Source organism: Lates calcarifer, linkage group LG8 (genome assembly GCF_001640805.2).
Source record: "Lates calcarifer isolate ASB-BC8 linkage group LG8, TLL_Latcal_v3, whole genome shotgun sequence".
NCBI classification, from domain to species: domain Eukaryota; kingdom Metazoa; phylum Chordata; class Actinopteri; family Centropomidae; genus Lates; species Lates calcarifer.
In genome coordinates this window covers 19498424-19521100 of record NC_066840.1, presented here as the reverse complement: position 1 = coordinate 19521100, position 22677 = coordinate 19498424, and the positions used below count along the sequence as shown (strand labels likewise).

General features: G+C 38.6%; 2 protein-coding genes across 2 annotated transcripts in view; both read left to right on the top strand.

The window, feature by feature from the left end:
- The first annotated feature begins 2131 nt into the window (after nucleotides 1-2131).
- cxcl14 (chemokine (C-X-C motif) ligand 14) lies at nucleotides 2132-11888 on the top strand. The gene is made up of 4 exons (XM_018693703.2): nucleotides 2132-2542; nucleotides 4557-4662; nucleotides 8538-8651; nucleotides 9582-11888. The coding sequence occupies exons 1-4, from the start codon at nucleotides 2479-2481 to the stop codon at nucleotides 9595-9597; spliced, it is 300 nt and encodes a 99-aa protein (XP_018549219.1). The 5' UTR covers nucleotides 2132-2478; the 3' UTR covers nucleotides 9598-11888.
- A 1349-nt stretch (nucleotides 11889-13237) lies between these two features.
- The window catches only part of fam13b (family with sequence similarity 13 member B), a 71848-nt gene continuing 62408 nt past the window's right edge, over nucleotides 13238-22677 (top strand). Inside the window, exon 1 of the mRNA XM_018693702.2 lies at nucleotides 13238-13507. The gene's annotated coding sequence lies outside the window, so the exon portion shown is untranslated. The remainder of the gene's footprint in view (nucleotides 13508-22677) is intronic.

The window sequence follows — 22677 nt, the reverse complement described above, 5'->3', positions numbered from 1 at the left end:
TTCAGGGCAAGGAGGTGAACACAAACGCACATGCACACACAAATCCCTCTTGATGCAGGATGGTGATGAAGGCTGTTCAATCCTGTGGTCAGAGCGTCCCAGGTGGGAGGGGGTAGACCTTCTTCTCAGGGCTATCTCTTACAGGCCAAAGGTTCAGGTTGATGGCATCCCCAGATACAATGGCTGCATTTATTCATATGCAGAGGACAGAATAGAAGAGCTTAAACCTCTGCATACACAGAAATAATGTCATGGCTGAATTCTAATGATTTGAAATGAACTGATGTACAAAAATGATGGAGTGTGACACAAACCAGTTCACCAAAACTACAGCATAATTAAAACAAGGTGAACTGAATTAACATAAAACGCAAAGTAAAAATGTTGTATTATGTGACACAAACCTTTCTCATGCTCTTGATAGCTCATTAAAAGGGGTTTATATGCATCAATCAATAAGTTTGACTGACTTTTATAATAATGTGTCAGTGACAGTTTGAAAACAATGTGTCCGTGTGAAATGGGTCACAGCATGTTTCAGCTCATCGTCTAACTGTCCAGTCTGAAACTTAACTGTTCATTCATTCACTGCATAGTGTCATTTTCATGCCAAATCAGGCATCTGTTTTCAGCTAAAAAGCTCTAAAGGCCCGCTGTGCACCACATGCTCAGATGTTTGTCTAGATTTTTATTGCAGTTGTAACAATATGTCCCACTAGTGACACAATTGCATGCCATTTTGTTGGAGGTGCAAATAAATATAATAGGAGGTGCTTTTTTACTTCTTAGAGGGATAAGTGGTGTTAAGCTACATGAGCTGACCAATAACAAGTCTGTAATGCCCTTAGATACCTGGGGCTGCACATATTCCACAGTGAGTGAATCTAAGTGTCTATTCTTCACTGAAAGGCGGTGGGTAACTCCCTGAACCCCACTTGCGATTGGGATTGGGGATTGCAGTTATTTTCCCTGACTGAGGATTTCTCAGTAAACACAGGTCGTAAGTTCCTGTTGATTAAGTCCCTGGCCTTTGTACACACTGCCCATGGCTACTACCTATTAGATAGTTTAGTGAGGCCTTTGGAATGGCCCCAAAGTTTGATGCTGCCTGTACAAGGCCACACAACTAGTTAGCTTGCTGGAGCCTTTGTTATTGGACTCAACTAGACAATTTGCCCCACCAACTAAGAACAGCCATGCACTACCACCACCACCCCACCCCCCACTGAATCATGAAAGAGCAATCAGTCTGTCAGTCTTTTCCATACTTTCCTAATAATAATAATTGAAGCTCCCAGCCTCATGTCTCATGTGCTGGTGGTTCTACACGACTTCACCACGGTTATGCACAGGCATGGCAATATTCCAGAGTGATGACCAATCCATCTGGCATTCTCATCGCCCATAAATGCGGACGGGTCCATCGACCATCGACCATCATATTCTCTGACCGCCAGAGGGAAACCAATCAAACTTTCTAACTTTTACATTTCTGTATAAAACCCCGTCGACTCACGCAACCGCACACACAGAAGTTACTGTCCAGAAACTCATAGAGATGCCTCTCTGTTGTTGAAACTTTCAACCGTTCTACGCTTAACCCTGTTTGGCGTTGCCTTTTCAACCCTGGGACGTGTTAGGTAATGGAGTGTGTGTAAATTACGGTTTTCATCAACAGAGATTTACAAGGTCCTGAAAGCCAGAGAAACTTTTGTTTTTCTTTTTTTTTTTTTTTTTTTGTAAGCAAATACGTGGACTCACTTGAAACAGCACGTACAAAACTACAATACAGAATCTCATAGAAATACTTGGATTCCGTTGTTGCAACGTTGAAATGTCTTCCACTTTAATTCTGCCTTTCCTCTGACGCTTATCTACACCCTCAAAGTTTTCTGTCAGATTTTGATCAGGTCAGAAGCCTGACATGAAGTAGTCACCAGAGTCTATCACAGCAGACGTCATTCCACCCTCATTTTCCTGGACAATATGTGTATTTTGTGTTTTTCCATCCCTCCCTCCCTTCCCCACGTTCTCCACTTTTCCCTCGCAGGCCACAAGTGTTTGATTCGTTGTCTGGCCGTGCATATTAATGAGAGGGGGACAGCGGGCTGCTTTTTAAAAGAGCTGCCTGCCTGCCTCTACACAGCAAGCGAGAGAGAGAGAGAGAAACCCACACGAGTGATTGGAGATTCATCCAAGCGCTCAGGACGCACTGACGGAGTTGCACAATCAGCGCTCCAAAGGGACTCCAAAAAGCAGAAAACCCTCAGCGCTCCTTTAGTTCTGCCATCCAACACTCACTGCAAGTGGATATTATTTGCACTTCGAAGATTTTTTTTTCGAGACTTTTTTGTTCTTTCTATTTTTGTGCGTTTACTCTAAGAAACCGTTTGGAGAGCTCGGATTTTGAGAAGCTAGATTTAAAAAAAAAAAATCCATTCTATCCATTCTAATCCAATCTATTTTATTTGTGAAGACATGCATCGGTGCACAGCGGTGTTACTCCTTTTAGTGGTGGCCTTGTACTTCCTGAACGCAGAAGGTAAATTGAAATACGTTTGTTCATCTTTTGTTGAATTAGTCGTTAGTTTGTTGTTTTGCTTTGCACTGAGGCCATGTAAGCAGATCTGGAGAGGATGTAACTGAAAAACAAACAATAGGTGGAGACATATATGTTTTTGACTCCTCATTTGATTTCTTATGTGTAAAAGGAGGGAAGTGTAGGGAACAGTTAAGCGCAAAATCAGTCTTGCCTATCCAAAAGTGTGTGTGAACCATGCGTGAAGTTGCTGTCAAAGGTCCGCAAATGTCCAGCACAAGTTAGGTAAACAACTCAGCTCTAAGTGTTTCAGTAATGCCTTTGCGTGCTCACAAAATTACTTTATATTGACATCACCAGTGTGACACCTGCTGCATGCACTTTGTTCATTACCTAATTTTATCCACGAACACGGAGAATTTCCTAAAGCTAGATTTCGCTGATGAATACAGCTATGGGGTGTGAAAATCTGATCTCATCGCGAGTCTTAATTTGGCATTCTCAAGCGTTTTCGCTCCCCGAACACCACTCTGGGATTCTGTGTGGCTGGCAAGACAACTGAAGCTCACCATATGTAGCTGAAATAATTTAAAGCCAATATTCATGGAGCCATGTGGCAAGGGGGTGGGGAACTGGTGAGAACTGATGGGAATAAATGCCTTTTTTCCCCCCTAATATCTGCAGTGGATGGCCTTGTTTCTGCAACTGTCAAGTTTTGGGGGAAAAGTAGATGTCTGTTTTAATGAGGAGCATTAGTGATATTTGTCAACTTTCTGAGAAATGTCTCAGTTATATTTGCTGGCATACCATCATTTGTTTTGGCCAGAATGAGGGGAAACCAGCACTCATCAACTTACACTCAAAACATTGGAAAGTTTTCTTTTTCATCATATGAAACCAAAATGATTGATTATCATCAGATAGATGGAAGAAAATGGAAGTAAACAAGTACTTAAATTTAGAAAGTAGATCCCATCTCCCTCTCTCTAAACTGTGTGGAATGTTGGAGTTGTTTTCCCCCATTAAACAGTTCCGATGATATACATGGATATACTAACCTCAGTGTTTCCCTAGTTTTATTGGCCTTTGTTGTCCAGTGTGTCTGTGCTGAGTGCTGGCACCACTGTGGGGCTTGTGACAGATTTAGAGGCAGGCGGTCAGGACAGATAGCACGTGATGGATGAAGGAAACCTTGTACTATCCAGGTCATCACCTCCCAATACAGATATACAACCCAGAAAAAATAATTTCCTCTGCCTTTATTCAGCAGCACACAATAACAACACTGAACCTAGAGAAGATGTTTGATAGAAACAAGTAAATGTAGACAGATACTTAAGAAGTGAGATTGTGTGTAACTGCAGTTGAACACTTGCTTGCTTGCCTCCCTGTGCTCATAATGCAATAATTTTTAAAACAACAAGTATTACATGAAAGCAGCAAGTGCATAAAAAGTGGATTTCCCACTGGCTGCAGGACAGTTGAAGCCACAGGTTCTCCTTGACTGACTTGAATTCCTTTGATTTTTTTTAAATTCACAAATCATCAGAGCTGCTTTGGATTTACCAGCAAGTCAAATAATTTCATTGTGCAGCTGTGCAGTGAACAATAGCTTTAGAAGATGCAAAAGCTGAACATGTTTATATGTGATGCATGAATCCAGTAACACTGTTTGTTAGATGTGAAGCTGTAGCAGTGAGGTACCAGACTGAAATCCTGGCACAAGTAATCCTCCTCGTCAGTGTGTAATTTAAAGATAAACCGGGGATTTAATGATGATTGAGAGCCAATTTGTTGTCAAATCACAAAGGATTAACTTTCCTATCAGTCTGCTGGAAGAAATTATGACACTAACTTTAATAACCCGTCACATAATTTAGTTTCCAGATGGTCAGTTTCCATTATATCACTGCTCCTTTTAAATCTCCCAAGCTACAACTTCATTATGGTACTGCTATATGAAAATACAATGACTAACGACAGTTTGATTACACCCATGTGTTTCATTTCTCCACAGCCTACAAGTGCAGGTGCACCAGAAAAGGACCAAAGATCAGATACAAGGATGTACAGAAGCTGGAGATCAAACCCAAACACCCATACTGCCAAGAGAAGATGATATTGTGAGTCAGACTTTTTTAGTTTCTCTCAGTCTCTCTCATTTTTCTCCATCTATCATGCTTCCTTGTATCTCTCCTCATCAGCTTGTTTTCTCCACCTTATCTTCCTCATCCTTTGTATTCTTTTTTTAAACTTTTCACGTTCCTGCTTTTCTTCTTCTTCTTCTCCTTCTTCTTTTTGTCCCCCAGTTCTTTTCTCCGTCTATCTCCCTGCATGCACTACAAATAAGTTGTATTCGTGCTTGCTCGACACCCAGATATACAGTTGTAACTGTGCTACGACTGTACTCCAAAATACCATAAAAATATCTGGCAGCTTTACAGGCATTATCAAAACATTCAGTCGTCCGTGCTTAAAGCACTTAGGAGGATTTACAGTGTGATGATGAAGTGATGATTTAATTACACCCCACAGCCAGGAGGTAAGGATGATTTATCAGTTGGAACGGTTGGGAGGTAAAAAGGCACAGCTTTCCAGAACTTTCAAGTACTTTCTACTTGACAGTCTGATGGGAGATTAAGCTTTATTTCCACACGTTTGACAATAAATTAAAGCATTATTGCTGCATTATCATACATTCAAATATTCTATGTGTAACACCTTAGATAATATACAGTGCATCTTTGTATGTAAACAGTGTATGTTCACCTGTCATCCCAAAAATGAATCTCTGTTTTTTGGACAGGTTGTTACACCCCTGCCTAAAGCTTTAGGTCTGCAACTGAGTATTTGATCCTCCCACTCTGCCATCTGACCTTTGGCCCATTAAATCACAGCCTGAGCAGACACACAGTTATTATGTTCAATCTAAGCTATCATGGAATGCAGCATGAATCTCTCTGATGATAACTAGGCCTCCTCTACTAAAGAGATCCAAACAGACTTGAAGTAACCTGTGGCGCTCAGACAGACACTCCAGTCCTAAATAAATAAACTGGTGTATACATTATGTACTATGTGTTTTATGTATGAGTTCAAGTGTTGGGGTTCACTTCTCCCGCAGAGCTCGAAATGTGAGATGTTATTTCTGTGTGGAATTTATTTGAAGTTTCATGTCAGAGATACATGAAGGGACAACAGATGGGAATGTTATGTCAGCCCTCCCTAGTGCCAGTTTTTAAGTCATAAACTCTGCTGCCACCTGCTGGCAAAGTACAATATGACACAGGGAACACAACCTGGAACAGCAGCAAGCAACTAAGAAAACAGATTGTGTGGATGTGACATGAATAAATCTGTTTACACAGCCTCAGTCCTTTTTGGGGACAAATAATTCCATAATGTAAATCATTAATCGTATTCTTTATGATTAGTTATTAATCAGATTGAGATTTTTTTGGCAGTACAGTGGTGAAATTTCCTGTCCATTTATTTTTAGATGTTTATTCTAGTCTTTACAAAATGTCTCAACATATGAATTGGTAATGAAAAGAAACCATTAGTTGCAGCTCTAATATTGATACAGATGCCATTTTAAAAGTCATTAAAAGAATAACAATACATGTCTTTGTGTGTGTGTGTGTTGATCAGTGGGTGTAGTGTGTAGTGTGTGTGTGTGTGTGTGTGTGTGTGTGTGTGTGTGTGTGTGTGTGTGTGTGTGTGTGTGTGTGCCCCCCTCAAAAAAAAAAACTGAAAAGCCCTGAGAAGTACTAGATTTGATTTGGTCTTTGTTGACCCACAGGTCTATGGTGTGTGTTACTTGCCTCGTAGCTATTATTTAAGGCTGCTCTATTAGCATGAGATGGGGGCCACCAGCTGCTAGTGCCCAATGAAAAATGAGTCTCAGTGGGCTCCGGAAAGCCACAGAAAGAAAGAGAGCAGGAGAGAAATGAGTGAGAGAGTCCCCCCTCTGGCCTTTGTTGTGGCCGTTTGGCTTATGGCGCTCAGTTTGGCATTCTGGGCGACCACTCCTAACCACAAACACACACAAACTCAGAGTCCCCGAAACGTCCCTTTTCTTTCTTTATTTCCTTCTGTTTTCTCCATATCCTCTATATTTCATTTTTAAATTTACACATTTTATCTTACTCTTTCTCTTTTATGATATTTCTCCTCTTCTTATTCTTGTCACTCATTATGTTTGTTATTGGTGCTCTTTATCTTCATCATTCTTTCTGTCTTTTTCTCACATGTCTTTTGAGGGCATATTCAGATCTTATACTTAAGTAGGAGTAGTAATACCACATTATAAAAACGCTGTAGCTAAAGGTACTTCAGACTGTATTATGCAGGAAACCTAATTTTGAGTATTAAATTATCATCACTGATATGTTAACATGTAAGAAGCATTTAATGTTGTAGAGGGTATAACTCATTTTTAGCTGCATTCTATACTTTTTGCCAGTTTAATATAATAATCATAACAATCATCATAATATTTCGTGCTTTAAATCTGCAAAGCAACTAGTAGTCGCAGGTGACAAATAAATGTAGTAGTGGAGAAGCAAAAGTAGAAAAACGTGGATAAACTTAGGTGAAGTACATTTGACTTCTATCGCTTCTTCCTTTTTTCTTTTATCCTTTTGCCCTTCCATTCTTCTTTCAGCTCTCTCATAGTGTCTCTCCTCCTGCTGAGCTCATGAAACATTTTGTGAACCATATGAGCTTTTAGAGCCAGTGGCAGCACTTCAGCTGCCCAGGTGAATGATAATGAGGAGGAACTAAAGCCCAGATTAACACAGTAATTAGGTAAAATTTCACCCCTGCTAAGCAACCATGAATAAGCATTACGGGTGCGTTTATTACAGCCTTGCTGATATGAGACTGTTGGCATGCATGCATACAAAAGCGCTTTCATGTTCTATCTATCAAACACACACTCAGAGCTCAGTTCTTCCATGACAAAGCATGTAGAGCTACCCAACTAAACCTCAATAGCCAAACAAAGTGACAACTGAATGGGCAGTAAAACGGATGCAAAAGCCTTTAATCTAATCCACACAACTACTGAATGCAACATTTTTATCGAGAATCAAGCCTTTTCTCTTCCAGTCAACTCATTGAACATTCATGGTTTGTTGAGCCTTTGAGTGTGTCACTGGATGGAGAGGCCCCATGGCACGGTGGGTGTTTTTTCCCACATTTCTCTTGTTTGGCCTGAATATGCCACATGCAGGCAGACTGTCTCTACCGTTGCCTTAAGCAGAGGGTTACAGACAGAGCAACTGATTCAATGAGCTTAGATGTCACATTTTTAAGTGGCACCTCCATAATATTGCCTCATTGCCAAGAAGCTGGGCGCCCAGTGGAAGCTGATCTTTTGAATCATGAGGGCATTTAACTGTGGAAATGTTATTGAGGGCAGCAAAGAATAGCAGCTAAAATTTGGGGCAAAAACATGTCAACCATGTGACAACTTGACCAGTTTCTATTCAGATGACTCAGACTGGCTGTCAGATGGTTTGAAATAGTCCAAATCTGCATTTTTCCTCTATTCAGCTCCACTGAATTTAAAAATAACCCACTGTTGAAGTTAGCATGGCTGTCTAAATCTCCAAACATCTTGTTGGCATGTGATTGCACAAGGAGTCTATTTTTTCCTGACAAAACACTGCTTCAAAAATTACAATATAATGTAATATGCAGATTCTGGAATATTTTAGCTGCCCTTTCTGTTGTCTGGGAGAAAACTCGTACACATTTTTCTGTCTAACTGATTTATTCCCCTACAATCTTAAATTAAACTCACATGGAGGTGCAAAATATTACATTATTTGCACAACTCTTCTCCAATATACTATGCTTTTCTTGCCAAATGTTTTCAACTACCATGCCAACATCAGGCTGCTGAAGGCAGAATATTTTGGTGATTACATTAGACGTTCTGGGTTTATTAACAACTTTCTTTTTCTTGTTTCTTCTCTGCTCCCCTCTTCAGCGTGACGATGGAGAACGTGTCCCGGTTCAAAGGCCAGGAGTACTGTCTTCACCCCAAACTTCAGAGCACCAAGAACCTGGTTAAATGGTTCCGCATCTGGAAGGACAAGCACAGGTGATGATCTCAGATCATAATCTTTTCCAATTTTATCACAGCAATAAGCCACAGCACAAAGACTGGAAATAAGAGGAAATAGCTAGCCTGGCTGTCCAAAGGTAACAAAATCTGCCTGCCAGCAACTCTTAACCCTCACGTTGTCCTCTGGGTCAAAGTGACCCGGTGGCCGACAATGTGCCTTTGTGTGTGTGTGTGTGTGTGTGTGTGTGTGTAGTAGTAGTAGAATTTGTTGTTGTGCATGACATTCGTGATTCTGAAGAATTTTTTTGAATAATAGTAAGAAGAAAAAAGTATACGGAATACGAAGGGCAACAGGAGGGTTAAGATCAATAATCAACATATTATTGATATATTTGTTCAATCTGTTGAAAAAAGTGAAGTGTAAAAATGACATTTTGCCATATTAAGAACCAAACCTAAAATGCTCATAACTGATGATTGCATACATCCGCGCACACATCCACACATACCCTTTCATGTACCAACCTCTGTTATCACTGGCTCTAACTTGTAAATCGTGTCCAGTGGCTTTTCTGTGATGCTTTATTGATTCGTATTGTTGAAACCCATCCTCCCACCTTCTCTTTGCCACAAGGAGGTCAGAGGTCATGGTTAATCACAGACAAAAGCCCTGTGGAGAAAGCAGGGATGCAGTATTTTGCTTAGTACACAGGCAAATTTCCACAGGAACTCTGTGGGTTACAGAGTGGTTAAACCTGCACCCTTCCACTTACATCCACAAGGTCAACAAATTCAATACAAGAAACATTTGATCTCTATTTGCTCAGGGACTAAAGGAAAACACACGGTGGAGGTAGTAAATGATCCTGGAAGAAAAATCTAATGTGAAGGCAGCTGAAGGAGTGAGTCTGAACAAATGTTTGAAATCACAGCAAAATTAACTCTTATTTCTTCTTTCTTCCTCAGGGTGTATGAAGCTTAAAACATTGGCTACCCAGCACACATGGATCAAGTGAGATTTAAAAAAAAAAAAAAAAAAGACAACACCATCACAAGGACTGTTTTTATGAAGTACAAGATGTAATCTACAGTCAAATAGTACTTCTCCCTCCTCTGCCTGAGATCTGTCAAACGCATTAAGAGATATCTTTAGTTCGTATATAAGCTGGTGGGCTCATTTTAGTTGGCCATCAATGTAGTTACAGTCACTCACCACTCCAGTCTTTACAACTGTAGTTATACTTGTCAAATAGTGGATGAGACACCACCATTTTTGTTCAAACAGTTGTAGGTTTGTACAGATATGATTTAAAGGGACTTCTCTTTTGCTTTGGGTTTTAGGCTTCTTTCAAAATGAAGAATGTGTCATTCTCAAGAAATGAGCAAACCTTCCTTTGACAAATACAGTGTAGGTGTTTCTGTTGTTAAGATTTTCACTGCTCTGTATTCAATATGACAGGTAGGATATTTGTACAATGCCAACCTTTAGGATCTGGTTACCTGTGTTTAAGAGGTCGTAGTGCAAATGCAACAGAAAAGGTTCTCAAGAATCTGATTCTCTGAATGTGTATAGGAGAGGCAGTGGTTACATATAATCCAGAAGTTTCTATTGTTCTGTCAGATAGAGGAGATCTACCACTGTGTGTGTGTTTATCAGGTCCATGACTAGTCATATGTGTCAAACAAACACACCACTCTGCAGCATACATTTTGTAAAATACTATCTCACTAAACCTGCAGGGTGCAGTTTCAATAGATATTAAAGAATACAAATAGTTGATATGTGCCATTGCTACATATATTACAGTCTGTGCATTAGAGTTTGTGACGAAACTTGATTATTAAAAACACTAAGAAAGCAAGACTGTCTGCAGTTTACATAAAAAAGGTCTGTTAAGGTCTCTTTAAACAAACGTGCAATGGAGCAATATCTCATAAAAACTCCCTACACAACCAATATAATGAATTATGGTAGCATCCTTAAATGATAACACTGGTGATATTTTATTTTCATTAATGTGAACCAATATCCCACAAAAATATCCAAATCAACAATGTTTTACACCATCTCGTCTCTTTACGCTATCAGTCCCAAACTCAATCATTCCCACTGAAGATGTAAACCTTTAAAAACAGATCAGAAATAAATACTTTAACACTTAAAAAAGGTTAAATAACAGCTTGGCACTGTTATTTTCAGCTAGCATAGCTCAAACAGGAGTAAAGTATTTGCTTGGGATTTTCAGCTGTGGATTTATACACATTTGGTTCTTTAGTGTTGACGGTAGCACAGTGATAACTCCAAATGAGCTACAATGTCCATTTTCATAATAATAAAGAACCATATCAGCTAGTGCAACAGTGATATCACTGATATGTTTTTTATACTGGTTTCTGGACAACAATTGTGATCTGTAGCACAAAGGAATGAACTATATCAGCTATTTGGATACACAGACAATACTTGCTAGTAGGATCAATTCATTGGTGGTTTGGTTTTTTTCATGGGATTTGTTTACAGTAAGAAAAATACAGGATACTATCAAACTCATCCTTTAAACCAGGCTATAGACTGTGTTATTATGTTATTAAAATAAGCAATGGACCAGTGCACGTGGTTCCAAAATTTGGCCTTTTTTTATCCCTGAAAAATAATAATTTGGCGGAAAACTTAATCCATTGTTCACATATAAAACAACACTTAATGATTATATACAGCATATATTTGAATATATGACAGGCTTTTCATTTGTACTGCTAATGATCATTTCACTGTCTCCTACAGACCTATGTGGGTGATGATTGCTCTTTTATGATCTCTCCTCTTGTAGATCTCCTGAACAATACTGTCAGTTGTGTTATTATTTTGTATGCTGTGGATACACTTTGTAATAATGACTGTTGGGTGTTGTTTTGTTGCCACCAAACAGAATACACACACAAATATATCTGCATATATACAAAAACACCACATTTTATTTACCTTTTGAAGAATGTGCATTACTCTTGTTTTATATCTTATATATAAATATATATAAAGAAAAGTTTTGTAAATGGACCAGCATAGCCTATATGTTAGTGAGAATGAATTCACCTTAAGACTTTATAGTGTCATGTTTATTGTATTACTGCATTATAGTTGTTTTCGCTTTTGTTTATTTAAATCTTGGTTTGGTAACAGATATTTGGAGGGTGAGTGTTTGGACTGGCCCACCAAACACACAGTTAGATGTTCCACTGAGTATAAAACAATAAACACAGCAATAAAGTGTCTATAGAGCAGCTCATGTTTGCTTTCAATTCAGTGAAATAATTGTTGTAAACTGAAACAAAGGGCAAAACTGTGTTGTAGCAGATGAGTAAATGGGAAGGAAGACAAAGAGAGCCCCCTAAAACTAAAGTGCTGTGAGGCAAGCAGTCCACCAGGTGGTGGTATGTACCAGCTGACTCATATCAGGCCAACCGTATGAGACAGTAATACAATGGACATATACATACATCCGCTCATATATTGAAATAATATAGATGAAATTAGTCACTCTTAACACATAAACATTTCTATGGAATTGTATGAGAGGTTAACATCTGTGCTGCAACATACAAATTTATTAAATCCGAATTACAAACTGGTACACACCTGATATTGGTGTCACAAATAATATTAAAACTCATATGAAGGGAGAAAGAAAATGGGATAGGATAAGAACACAGAAGAAAATGAATCTCAGTGCTGATGCTTGTACTACATACAAATATACAAATGTACATAAGGCTCAAGGGTAAAACGCCCCTGTGAAGAATAGTCAGATTGTTAGATTGTTTAAATAGAAAACACAGGTTAGTGGACTCTTTGTATATAGTCATACTGTGACAAGGGCCATTAAAGTCAGTCAATTAATGAATTACATTTAAATAAGCAAACTACCTACAGTTAATTAGTTTGTTATTCTGTCATGCAGATATATGTGGCCAGCCTGCCCACTTGAATATAACAAACTTTGCCCTCTTTCCCACTGTTTCATGATTGTAATCAAATAAAAGACATAACTTAAGGGGATATAAGTACTTTTGTAGAGGCATAGAATATCTGAATAAAATCATAATACACACACACAAGAGAATTTCACAGAGAACAAATAAAAAGCAGCTGAAGTAGCGAGTTCCTTATAATAATTAATCTAGAAGAATTAATCAGAAATTAAGGACATTTTATTAAATGGTGTAGCCCTTAAATCATCATATAATGAATGAAACATGAAAAGGAAATGAAAATGATGAAAATCCCCAGTTTCACCTTAATCACATAGCAATCAAGGTCTTTTCTTTCAGTGGAGACCAGTAAACTAATTCCTGCTCTGCTTCACATGCGACAAACAGACAGTAAAACTGAAACAGATACTGATAATGAGATATAATGTGGGTATAAAAAGTGTGATGGGAGCAAATAAACTCTTGTGACAGCGAAAGTCAGTTGGTTAAACCGTTATCAATGGAGATCAACGCCATCAACAATTATCTGTCTGCATATTTTGAGTTTCGTGTCCCTGTCTGTCTGCTGTCTGCAAGGCGGGGTCAGTATTTGGCAGCTGTCCTCCGCTGTGTTCACAGTGAAAGAGGCGGGGTCAGTATTTGGCAGGTTCGTCCCTGGAGGGTGTGTGTGTATGTGTGTGTTAGACTCGCTAAGCAACGACCTGCGAACGGGCATCCGAGCAAAAAAAAAAGGAGAAAATCAGGAACCACATTATTTTCGAGTGTCTTTGCAATGTTCCCGACGATATCGCTACACCGCCTGCTTTGATCTCGTCGAAGTTGCCGTCTCTCCAGACGTCGGCTACACAGCAGAAATAAGAAATTAATGCATCTTGCTCCGCGTTCCTGTTTGTTTTGACCTGGTAAGGTAACTGCTTCCCCGGAGCGACTGATTAGCTTCTCCTGCTAACAGCGCTTCCTCTGGTTCACTCAGCATCTTTTAGTAGCTAATGCTAGCTAGCTAAGCTAACTGTGCCAGACGCTTTGTGTTGTCTGTTTAATTATTTTTTGCCCACAGGTGGTTTATGAGTTTATCCGCCGTGTTCGTATCGTTATTTAGAGGGTAATATTCAAGTGCACAGCGGGTGTTAAAGAGCCGTTTGTGCCATTTTTTGTGTTCAATTGGGAGCTAACGGCTAACGGCTAGCTCCATCACATCTGTGGCTCTTCCGCAGGCGCAGCAAGCTAACTCGGAGACAGAAAAAGAAAGCTGCCATAAATAATTAAATATTTGTGATGGGGTTTTTTTTTGGGATGTCCTAAGCAAACTGAACAATGCCTCCTGCTTTGAGTCATGCACACATTTGATAGCTGTTTGTTTTATTGTTTTTACTAAGTAGGTGTGTGTGTCTTATTGCTTCTTCTTGAAGAATGTGAGAGATGCGATGGACAATTCAGAACCACCTGGATTTGACGGTAATTGTCCACAACAGTGTTGAGAAACGTACATCCTGTTCTACTGGTATCTGGAGTTTTCTGTTGAACTGTAGCCGGTAGTTTCGTTTTCTGGTATGACTGTTGCTGGAAAGCTTCATCGTCTACACTGATTCTCTGTGCTCGGTTATAGTGAAGTGTATGTGCTGGAATGTTCTGGTGTTTTGTGGCACAGCGATCACTGTCATGAAACTACTTTGGCTGCGGCTGATGAATAGAATTTTTTTTATGTGTATGTAATAATAGATTCAGCTACATCGTTTTGAGGATGTGAAGGCTGACTCTATCTCTGGGCTCTCTGAAATCCTTTGCCATATTGCATAATCATATACAGCCATTGCCCTGAATTAGAACGGATTGCTCAGTTGAGTTTTATTAGTCATGTGTAGGTTAACACAGGTCTCTCCATATGGTGTGCTGTAGGCATATGTGAAGGAACTGATGTGTGTTACAAATGCATGCTGCAGGACATTGCTGTGTACACTCAAACACTGAGTTAGTATGAATAAAAATAAATCCTTATGTAAATTTCTGGTAAGTTGCATGCAAAGTTAGTGTTTGTAGAGCTCAAATGATTAACTGTTAACAGAACATTAATCAGCATCTATCCTGATAATGGTTAATCATTCTCTGCATAAATACCAAACAGATGTCACTGGTAGAGCTGCAACTAACTTTTATTTCTAGAGTATGAGGATTTGCTATATTTGTTTGTTTTTTTTTGGTTCTGGACTGTTTTCAGACATTACTTTGGTTTTTCAGTACTTTTTGACACTACACAGACTTAACATTTAATTGGTTTATCAGGAAATTAGGTGGGAGATTAATCTTATGAAAATAATTTGTTAGTTGGAGTTCTAATCAACTCAGATTTAGCATGACAGAAACAGTTTTAAAAGCAATATGAACTTGCTAGAACTGCTAGACATAAAATAAAAAACAGGAACACAAAACCTGTGTTATGTATTTGAGCATATGTCAGAGCATCCCTTAGATAAGTGTATTCAAGACTGACATAAATAAAGTTGTGTATTTACGGTACACAAAACTAGTCCAGCTAGTTACTTGGAGCCACACAAGGCTCCGTTGCTTCTGTGCTATGTGCTGACTTGATGAGTTTTGAGTTTTGAGTTTGTGAAATACAACAGTATGCTAATATACAGGTGGAAAGTAAGATTCAAAGGTATACCGCTTATTGTGAAGAATGGTTTCTTTTGCTCAGTATTGCAGTGTGTTTAAGTTTCTTCATTATCTTGACAACAACAACAAATTTAATCTGCAGAATACACATGATCTATGATCTTATCTGCAGGGGCTTGTGCAAAATATGTCCTATAGCTCAGTAAAGTTTAACCTGTTTGTAAAACAGCCAGGTTATTGAGTAAGAGACAGCAGATATGTCTATAGACAGACTAGAGTAAAGGTTAACTTTGCTGTGGTGCTGATGTTAGAAAACCGTAAAACTGTTGTCGAGTCAGCTGCTGTAATACACTTTAGATTGATACTGTCAACTTTACACTCCACAGCCAGTATTGATGCCCTGTGCTTGAACAAATGCAGTCTAACGCAACAGTCCTACCATAAATCCATAAAAAAAGATAATGAGGATTATAATGTAAAATTTAGGTTGGAATGGTTTCAGTGAGGTGTTGATTGAACTTCATGGTCATTGGCTGCAGGCCATATAATACAGAAGTTTGGAGAAGGCTACAGTTTGTGGTGGTGTGTTGCATATTTCTGAGATGCATTTCTAATATTTTTTCATTAAGGGGTAGTCAACAACCGCAGTTTCTGAAATGACCATACTCATGAATGCAGGGCTTTTGTATTACAATGCATTAGTTCTAGCTAGGTGTAGTGCTGAAATTTTGAATGAGTTTAATATTTTCTTGAATAGTCAATCATTTTACCTATCAAATGTCAGAAAATAGTGAAAAATAAATATCACATTATCACATACACCATACACCACATGATGAAACCGGCAGTAAGGAAAATGATCCCAGTGAGAGTGAGTAGGCAACAGAGACAAATGACATTGTTGCATCAGCTTACACACCAAAAGCACACAGAAAAATATTAGTTTAAAGTATAAAGAAGAGAATTGGGACTATTTGGCAGTTTTGCTTATAGAGTTAATTTCACACCTCTGGCTAGTTTAGTTATTACAGATTAACTGGCTCACCTGAGTCCCCAAACCAGGTCTTAGAAGACTGTTACAACTCTAAAATATCATGTTAATGTCATTCATCTAAGAAAATCTTATTGTGAATGTTGAGACCACCCAGTATTAACGAAATGTGTAGGCATACATTGGGCCATTTTAAGTGGTTATTCTCATTAAGTTCACCTAAGCTGAACCTACAGCCCTTTATGTGAAGAATCTCACGTAAGCACATACCAACAGTATCAAAACTCTCTAGCCTCCTGTGGTGTGAGATAAGACTGCGTATGTAAGATGACCCATAGTTTTTATATGGAAGGAAAACATGGGCGCACACAGCAGTCACAGCTGTGTTATAACCGCACAGCTGCCTGCAGTGTGGGATTGTTGTAGCCCGGTCAGTGAGTGGTTGTTTGAGACACTGTGGACTGGGGCCAAGCTAAACCGAATGTGGTCCAAATCTCCCTAAAGCTGGACCCACACTGCCAAAAATTCACCAGATTTAATGTGACTAATCCCAGTCTGCTTAATATGTTCACACCTGTATGAAAAATATGTTCTACTTGCTTTTTTAAATCAATATTTAGCTATTGTGTCTTTCTGGAGTAAGATAGAGTAATCACCAGAATCAAAAGATGGCATTTATAGCCTGCAGCGATTTCAAGGAGTAATCAAAGCAGTGCAATAGATATCTCTGTATTTAATAAGAAGCTGTGGAGAGCTTTGTCTCCTGGCGTACATTAAGCCAAAAAGGTCTGAAGGCAGTTTCACACAGAGTGACACTGACCTGGCCCAAAGACTGTGTAAATAGAGACAGTCCATTAGGTGGCTGAAGTAACAAAAGGCTTCTACAGAAAAAAAAATCTTATATTCATGTATTTTTTCATCTTTTCCAGGAACATCAAAGAAAAAACACACAATGGCAGTTTTTCTTATCCTGGTGTAAAAAATATTGTCATCCAACATTTGGATATCCATTAAAAAAACAGAAAATCAAAGCTGAAGATGGCTTTGAACACTTCACTGTGGTAGTTCTAAATGCTCATAAATCATACCATTGTCAGCTCTATGAAAGAGAATTTCACAAATGGCTACCCAAGCTCAAAACCTTTTAGTTGAAACCAAAACTTGCAGAGGTGAAGACATTTCAGTATTTACCACTGAAAGTATTGTGTTTACCAAAACATCTTCTAGGTTCCCAAAAGGTATCTATTCAGCAATTTGTTCTAATGACAGTTCTGTGTTTTGGCTACATTTTGCTCAGTTGACTATGTTTTTGTGGTTAATCCAGACCATGGTATAGTAATGATGGTGATGATGTATACAGTGTGATTTTTAGAGACCTGCCAAGCCAGTAAAGCTGTCACTATATAATTTCTGTCAAGAAATTGTCATTTGTTATTAGCTAGGTATTTGGAAAGACATGCTCTTAATTTTGCTGTAGGTACCACATAGAATTATGTAGTGTTTATTAAACCTATATGTTGCTGAATACATTTTTTGTACCATACCCTATTAAACAGTGACTGAAGAAGAAGGCCACAACTTGAGTATGGAGAAGGGGCACTTGGAGGAATCCTGTGCAGAGCAGCTGGTTGGGTTGAAGTAATCTGGGGGTGACAGCATGTTCTCAGCAGGTCTAAAACCAGTGCTCTAACTGTCCAGCATCTGCTCAAAGTGTCAAGCCACAAGAGAGACTGCTCAGTCATGAAAGCCACATAACATTAAATACAGGATGACAAACTACCATAGCCTGCATTTGTAACCTGTGGTACCATTTTTTACACCAGTTTACACCAGAGCACCTTTGCCTTACATTAAGTCAGTAGTTTTCTACCTGACACTATTTTAAAACTAATGTGTGATCGGAAAGCCCTATGAGCAAAGGTTTATTTATAGTGATACATGGAAGAAAACATAAAACAAGTTCTGACATTTACAAACCTGTAACCGAATGCATGTTTTGTACATTTAACTTACAAATGAAAAAACATTTTTTTTACAAATCCCTTTTCGATTCAGCTATATTTAAATTCTGTTTCATAGATTTCAGAGGCGAAATTCAGGTCAGTCTTGCTCACCTGGTTTTAGGTAGACCAATGTTCTGCATCAATTAATTTGACTCTGTCCTTTGAGTTGAGAGTTCTTGGCTTGAGCTTGGCAGTAATGTTGCGTGGCTTGGATCGGAAGGTAAAGTAATAAAGTCTGTTACCTGGCATCAGACCCAGTGTCCAAAACCAGTCAATATTGCTCTGGAGCCATTTGGGTCACATTAGACAGAGAGTCATTGCTTACCTAGATGAATTACAATAAGATAGTGCCTTCCTGGAGCTATGCTCAATTGGTCATCTCTGGCTACTGGGTAGAACTGAATTTTAATAGAATACAAGGGCATTTAAATTTCTTTTCATATTGACACATTTGGGGCAAATGATCTGGGGTAAATGTTACAGCTTACATAGGTTTAATCTGATCACAATTTTATTTGCAGCATGAAAAACAACTGTTTTGATAATTGGTTAATAGTTTTGTCATTTTTCATATCATTAGGCTTTAAAGACACCATTTTTTAAACATTTTATAGAATAAAGTTGCAGCCCTAGTGTCCAATACAGTCATGTCTTTAGTAGGATTGGTTTAAGGATATTTTTCTGATATTGATATGTTATCATATTTTTACAATATGACTCTGCTTGAAGTTCACAAATGATAGTATTTGATTATTGCCAAGCTCAAGTATTTAGTCAGCATTACACTTACAACCTACAATGTTTGTGAATTCAGCATCCTATTTCTATTGGTCTCTCATTAAACTTGGAAAAATGTATTTCCTCTTTCACCATGTGATTTCCACTGGCGTACATGGACAACCACATGCCACTAAAAACACCAGGAATAGCTTCAGCTTAGTGGCTACCATAAACATGGACTTTTACTGACATATTTTGCTGCTTCTGTCCTCAGTTGAGACATGGTGAAAGAGAGAAGGAAATTTAACAAAGGCACCTTAAACAGAAAACCTACTCTGGTGCGTGTTCCTCACATGACGCTGACTCCGATAGATCTAGAGCTGTTGTTTAAGGTGCATGTGGAAAAGACACATTTGACTCTTGGCCACAGCTGCAACTGAACAGCGTAAATGTTGTAATGCATAGATTTGTAGGCTTAAAACACATTCATGCACTGTACAGCCTAAAGACTTTCCATGAATTTCCATGAATACATTTCTACATTTTAAAATATTTAACAAAAACTTCAAAAGGGGTAAATGTAAGTAAAGGAAGGCAACAAAAAGCTGTCACTTCCTGTACGCTTAGTGAGACAGTCCTTCGAACTGCACCGTCAATGTGCTTGGTCACTGTTTGCATGCTCTTCTGCCTGCTCATTTGTCAATGTACTCTCACAGCTGGTGTTTTGATCTATTGTTTACACACAGGCGTGCACACACAGATGGAAATGACAAGACTCGTACTATCCTGTGTAAGCTATTTGTTCTGTGTTAGCCGAATCTCATTCAGCCCTTGTATAATAGAGCAAAGACTGTTTATTCAATGATATTTAACAACAGGCTTGGGAGTTCCTCATTGATTCACTGAAGTCTCACTTCCTCATTGCACTGCCACTGCTTTCATAGAGCTGTCAGGCATGTGCTGTGAAGATTATGAAGGCAACAGATGGAGAGGGATCTCTTTTTTAATGCAGCAAAGACAGAAGGCATTCTGGCTGGTATTTTAGTGTGCAGTGGTCTGGAAATTTCAGTATAAGACACAACAAGAGGGAGAGGTGATACAGATCAATATTAAATCAATAAAGCTCAATGTCATTGTCTCAGACTAGGCCCTGCTAAGGTTGGGATCACACTCAAACCATGATGCTCTGATGCTACTGCGAATTAGAGTTCTGTGTACTGTTAATCACAGTGAAAATGATTTTATGCTCAGCAAGGAATAAAGAGACATTTAATGTCACAGTCAAACCTTGTTAGAATATTGTTACTTCTTTACTATGTCAAATCAAGTCTGCCTGACACAGGGGGTGTAACAATTCTGAAACCAAGACCCAAACCATGATACAAATGTCCACAATCTTGTATTGCCATGTGCCACAACAAAATAGTGACACACCCCCTCTCCCATGCCCTCACCTATGGTAAAAGTCAGGCTAGTTTGACTGGCTTAAGATGAATAAAAACTCTGAGCCTGCAAACTTCCCAGGCAAATGATTTTATTTATTTCTTCCACCACAAATTTATGTGTAATACATCAGTGTCATCCCAAACTGAGTCTTAAAAATGATGATAACACAGTCTTTATGCAACACATGGATGGAACAAAATGTTATGGAATGAAGCCCTGACTTACTGTTTAATGTTCATGTTCACTCTTAATTGACTAGTTGTCATTTGTCAAAAAGATTATAGAGGGATACTCATGATAGCAGAGCTGCACTGGGTGTAAATTCCCTTATACTGTGTTGCATATCAACATTGGTAATGAAGTGGTATTCACACTTTGAAATTGGTTTGGTTAGTTCAAGGCCAAACACTGTTAGAAAGTGTTGTTGTTGTGAAGGCCTCATGAAAATAAAGTGTTTAGCCAGAGTTTTCGTAAAGGATTTTATGTGAAGAGTTGTGATCAAAAGCGTTTTTTGTTTTTTTGTTTGTTTGTTTGTTTTTTTTAGTATTCAGAAAATATTTGGAAAGTTGAATTGTTTGAAGAATCAATAGGAAGATTAGGAAGATTAAAATAAAACTCGACAGAAAGAAGAAGAACCTGTATGACTCTTCACCCAGATGGCAACCAAGCAAACTTTATGCAAATGTCCTGAACAAACTGCTGCTTTTCCCCCACTCCCACAGTTGCCAACACAGAGCTGCACTTGTGTTTCCACTGTAGGCGTTCAAGCTTTCTGCAGTGTCACAGTCCCTCAGGCTGGCAAAGAATGGATCTTATTGTACCCTTAACAGCACTTGTATGTCATGTCAGCCCTTATATTAAATGTAGTGGAGAGTTACACAAAGGTTGGAGCAGACTGTGATAACCTGGAGTATAGTGAAGCAGGCTTAAGACCAGAAGATCAGTGGTTCAGGGGAAACTCCCTCCTCCTTCAGCAGATGCTATTAAGGAGGTCACTTAACCCTGGCAGTGCATAGTAGCAGTTAACCATTAGCTGCAGAAGGCTTTGGTTTTACTGGAGTGGAACCGTAGAGTATGCATATGAAATGTGATGTTGCCGGATAGAGTGTAGGTAGCCTGGCAGTTTGTTTCATAGAAGAATATACAGTAAGAGAGACTACAACAACAGATTAATTTCATTATGGACTAATACACTGATTACTTTCTTGAATAATTGTTCGGTCAGTTAATAATTGTAATGATTGTCAATTAATTGTGGATCGACTAATTGTTTTGCAGCTCTCCAACAAATATGGAAGTCTGGACTGGTCTCAGTTTCAAAGAAAATCCTGTTGAAAGGATGACGCAATAGATAGACAACTTTTCTCAATCCTTTATTGTTTTTGCCTTTGAACTTACACCTTTTTGTGTAAAGATGAATCTTTCTAAAAATAAATATTATTTTTGTTGCACAGTCTCTACACCCGTAACATTAATATAGGGAAGATTCTGCTAGTTTGGTCAGGGTAAAAGATAACAAGGCCTGAAAAAGCCCATGTCCCCTGAAGACATGTGCTTATTAATTTATCACTGACAGGGCTCAGGCTGGGAGGAGCAGCTAAACTAGGCTAGGACAGAGAGATGCTGTTACTGATTCAAGGGCAAACACTGGCTTCACTGCCTCTTTTTTACCTCACTACTCTTTTTTTCCCTGTCAGTTCCTTTCTCCCCGCTGCTTTTTCTCTTATAATCTTCCTCTGCCATTCTCTTTCTGATGCTCTTTTATTCTCCATAACGCTGCCCCTACTCCTTTATTCCTCCATCCACCTGCATCCTTGCCTCCCAGCCCGACTTGACCTGCTGATGCCTGCGCGAAACAAAACCATAATTTCAAAAAACAAATACCGCCAGAGAAAGGCTGGCAGGTATCAAAAACCTTTGGATAATGGATAATTTGATGCACTAAAATTAAGACTTTGTAACATTAAATTAAACATTTGTTGAGCAGTAATTCATAGTTTTATTCTGCATACTTACTCCTGACCTGCAGTTACTTCATTTTCTGTTACTGACTGATAGAATTAATACTAATCGTGCCTGAATATTACAGAATTACTTCCTTGAAGTAATTAGCATAAAGATAGAAATAGCTGTTGTAACTGAGTAGAAGAGCAGTAGTAGTAGATACCTTGTAAATTTCCCCATTGTGGGACTAATAAAAAAAAAAAATATCTTATGTGGACATATTTCAAATTTAGACTGTTGAACACCATGTTGTTTTATCTCTGGCAATGACTTGTTTGCATCTTTTTCTCTCAAA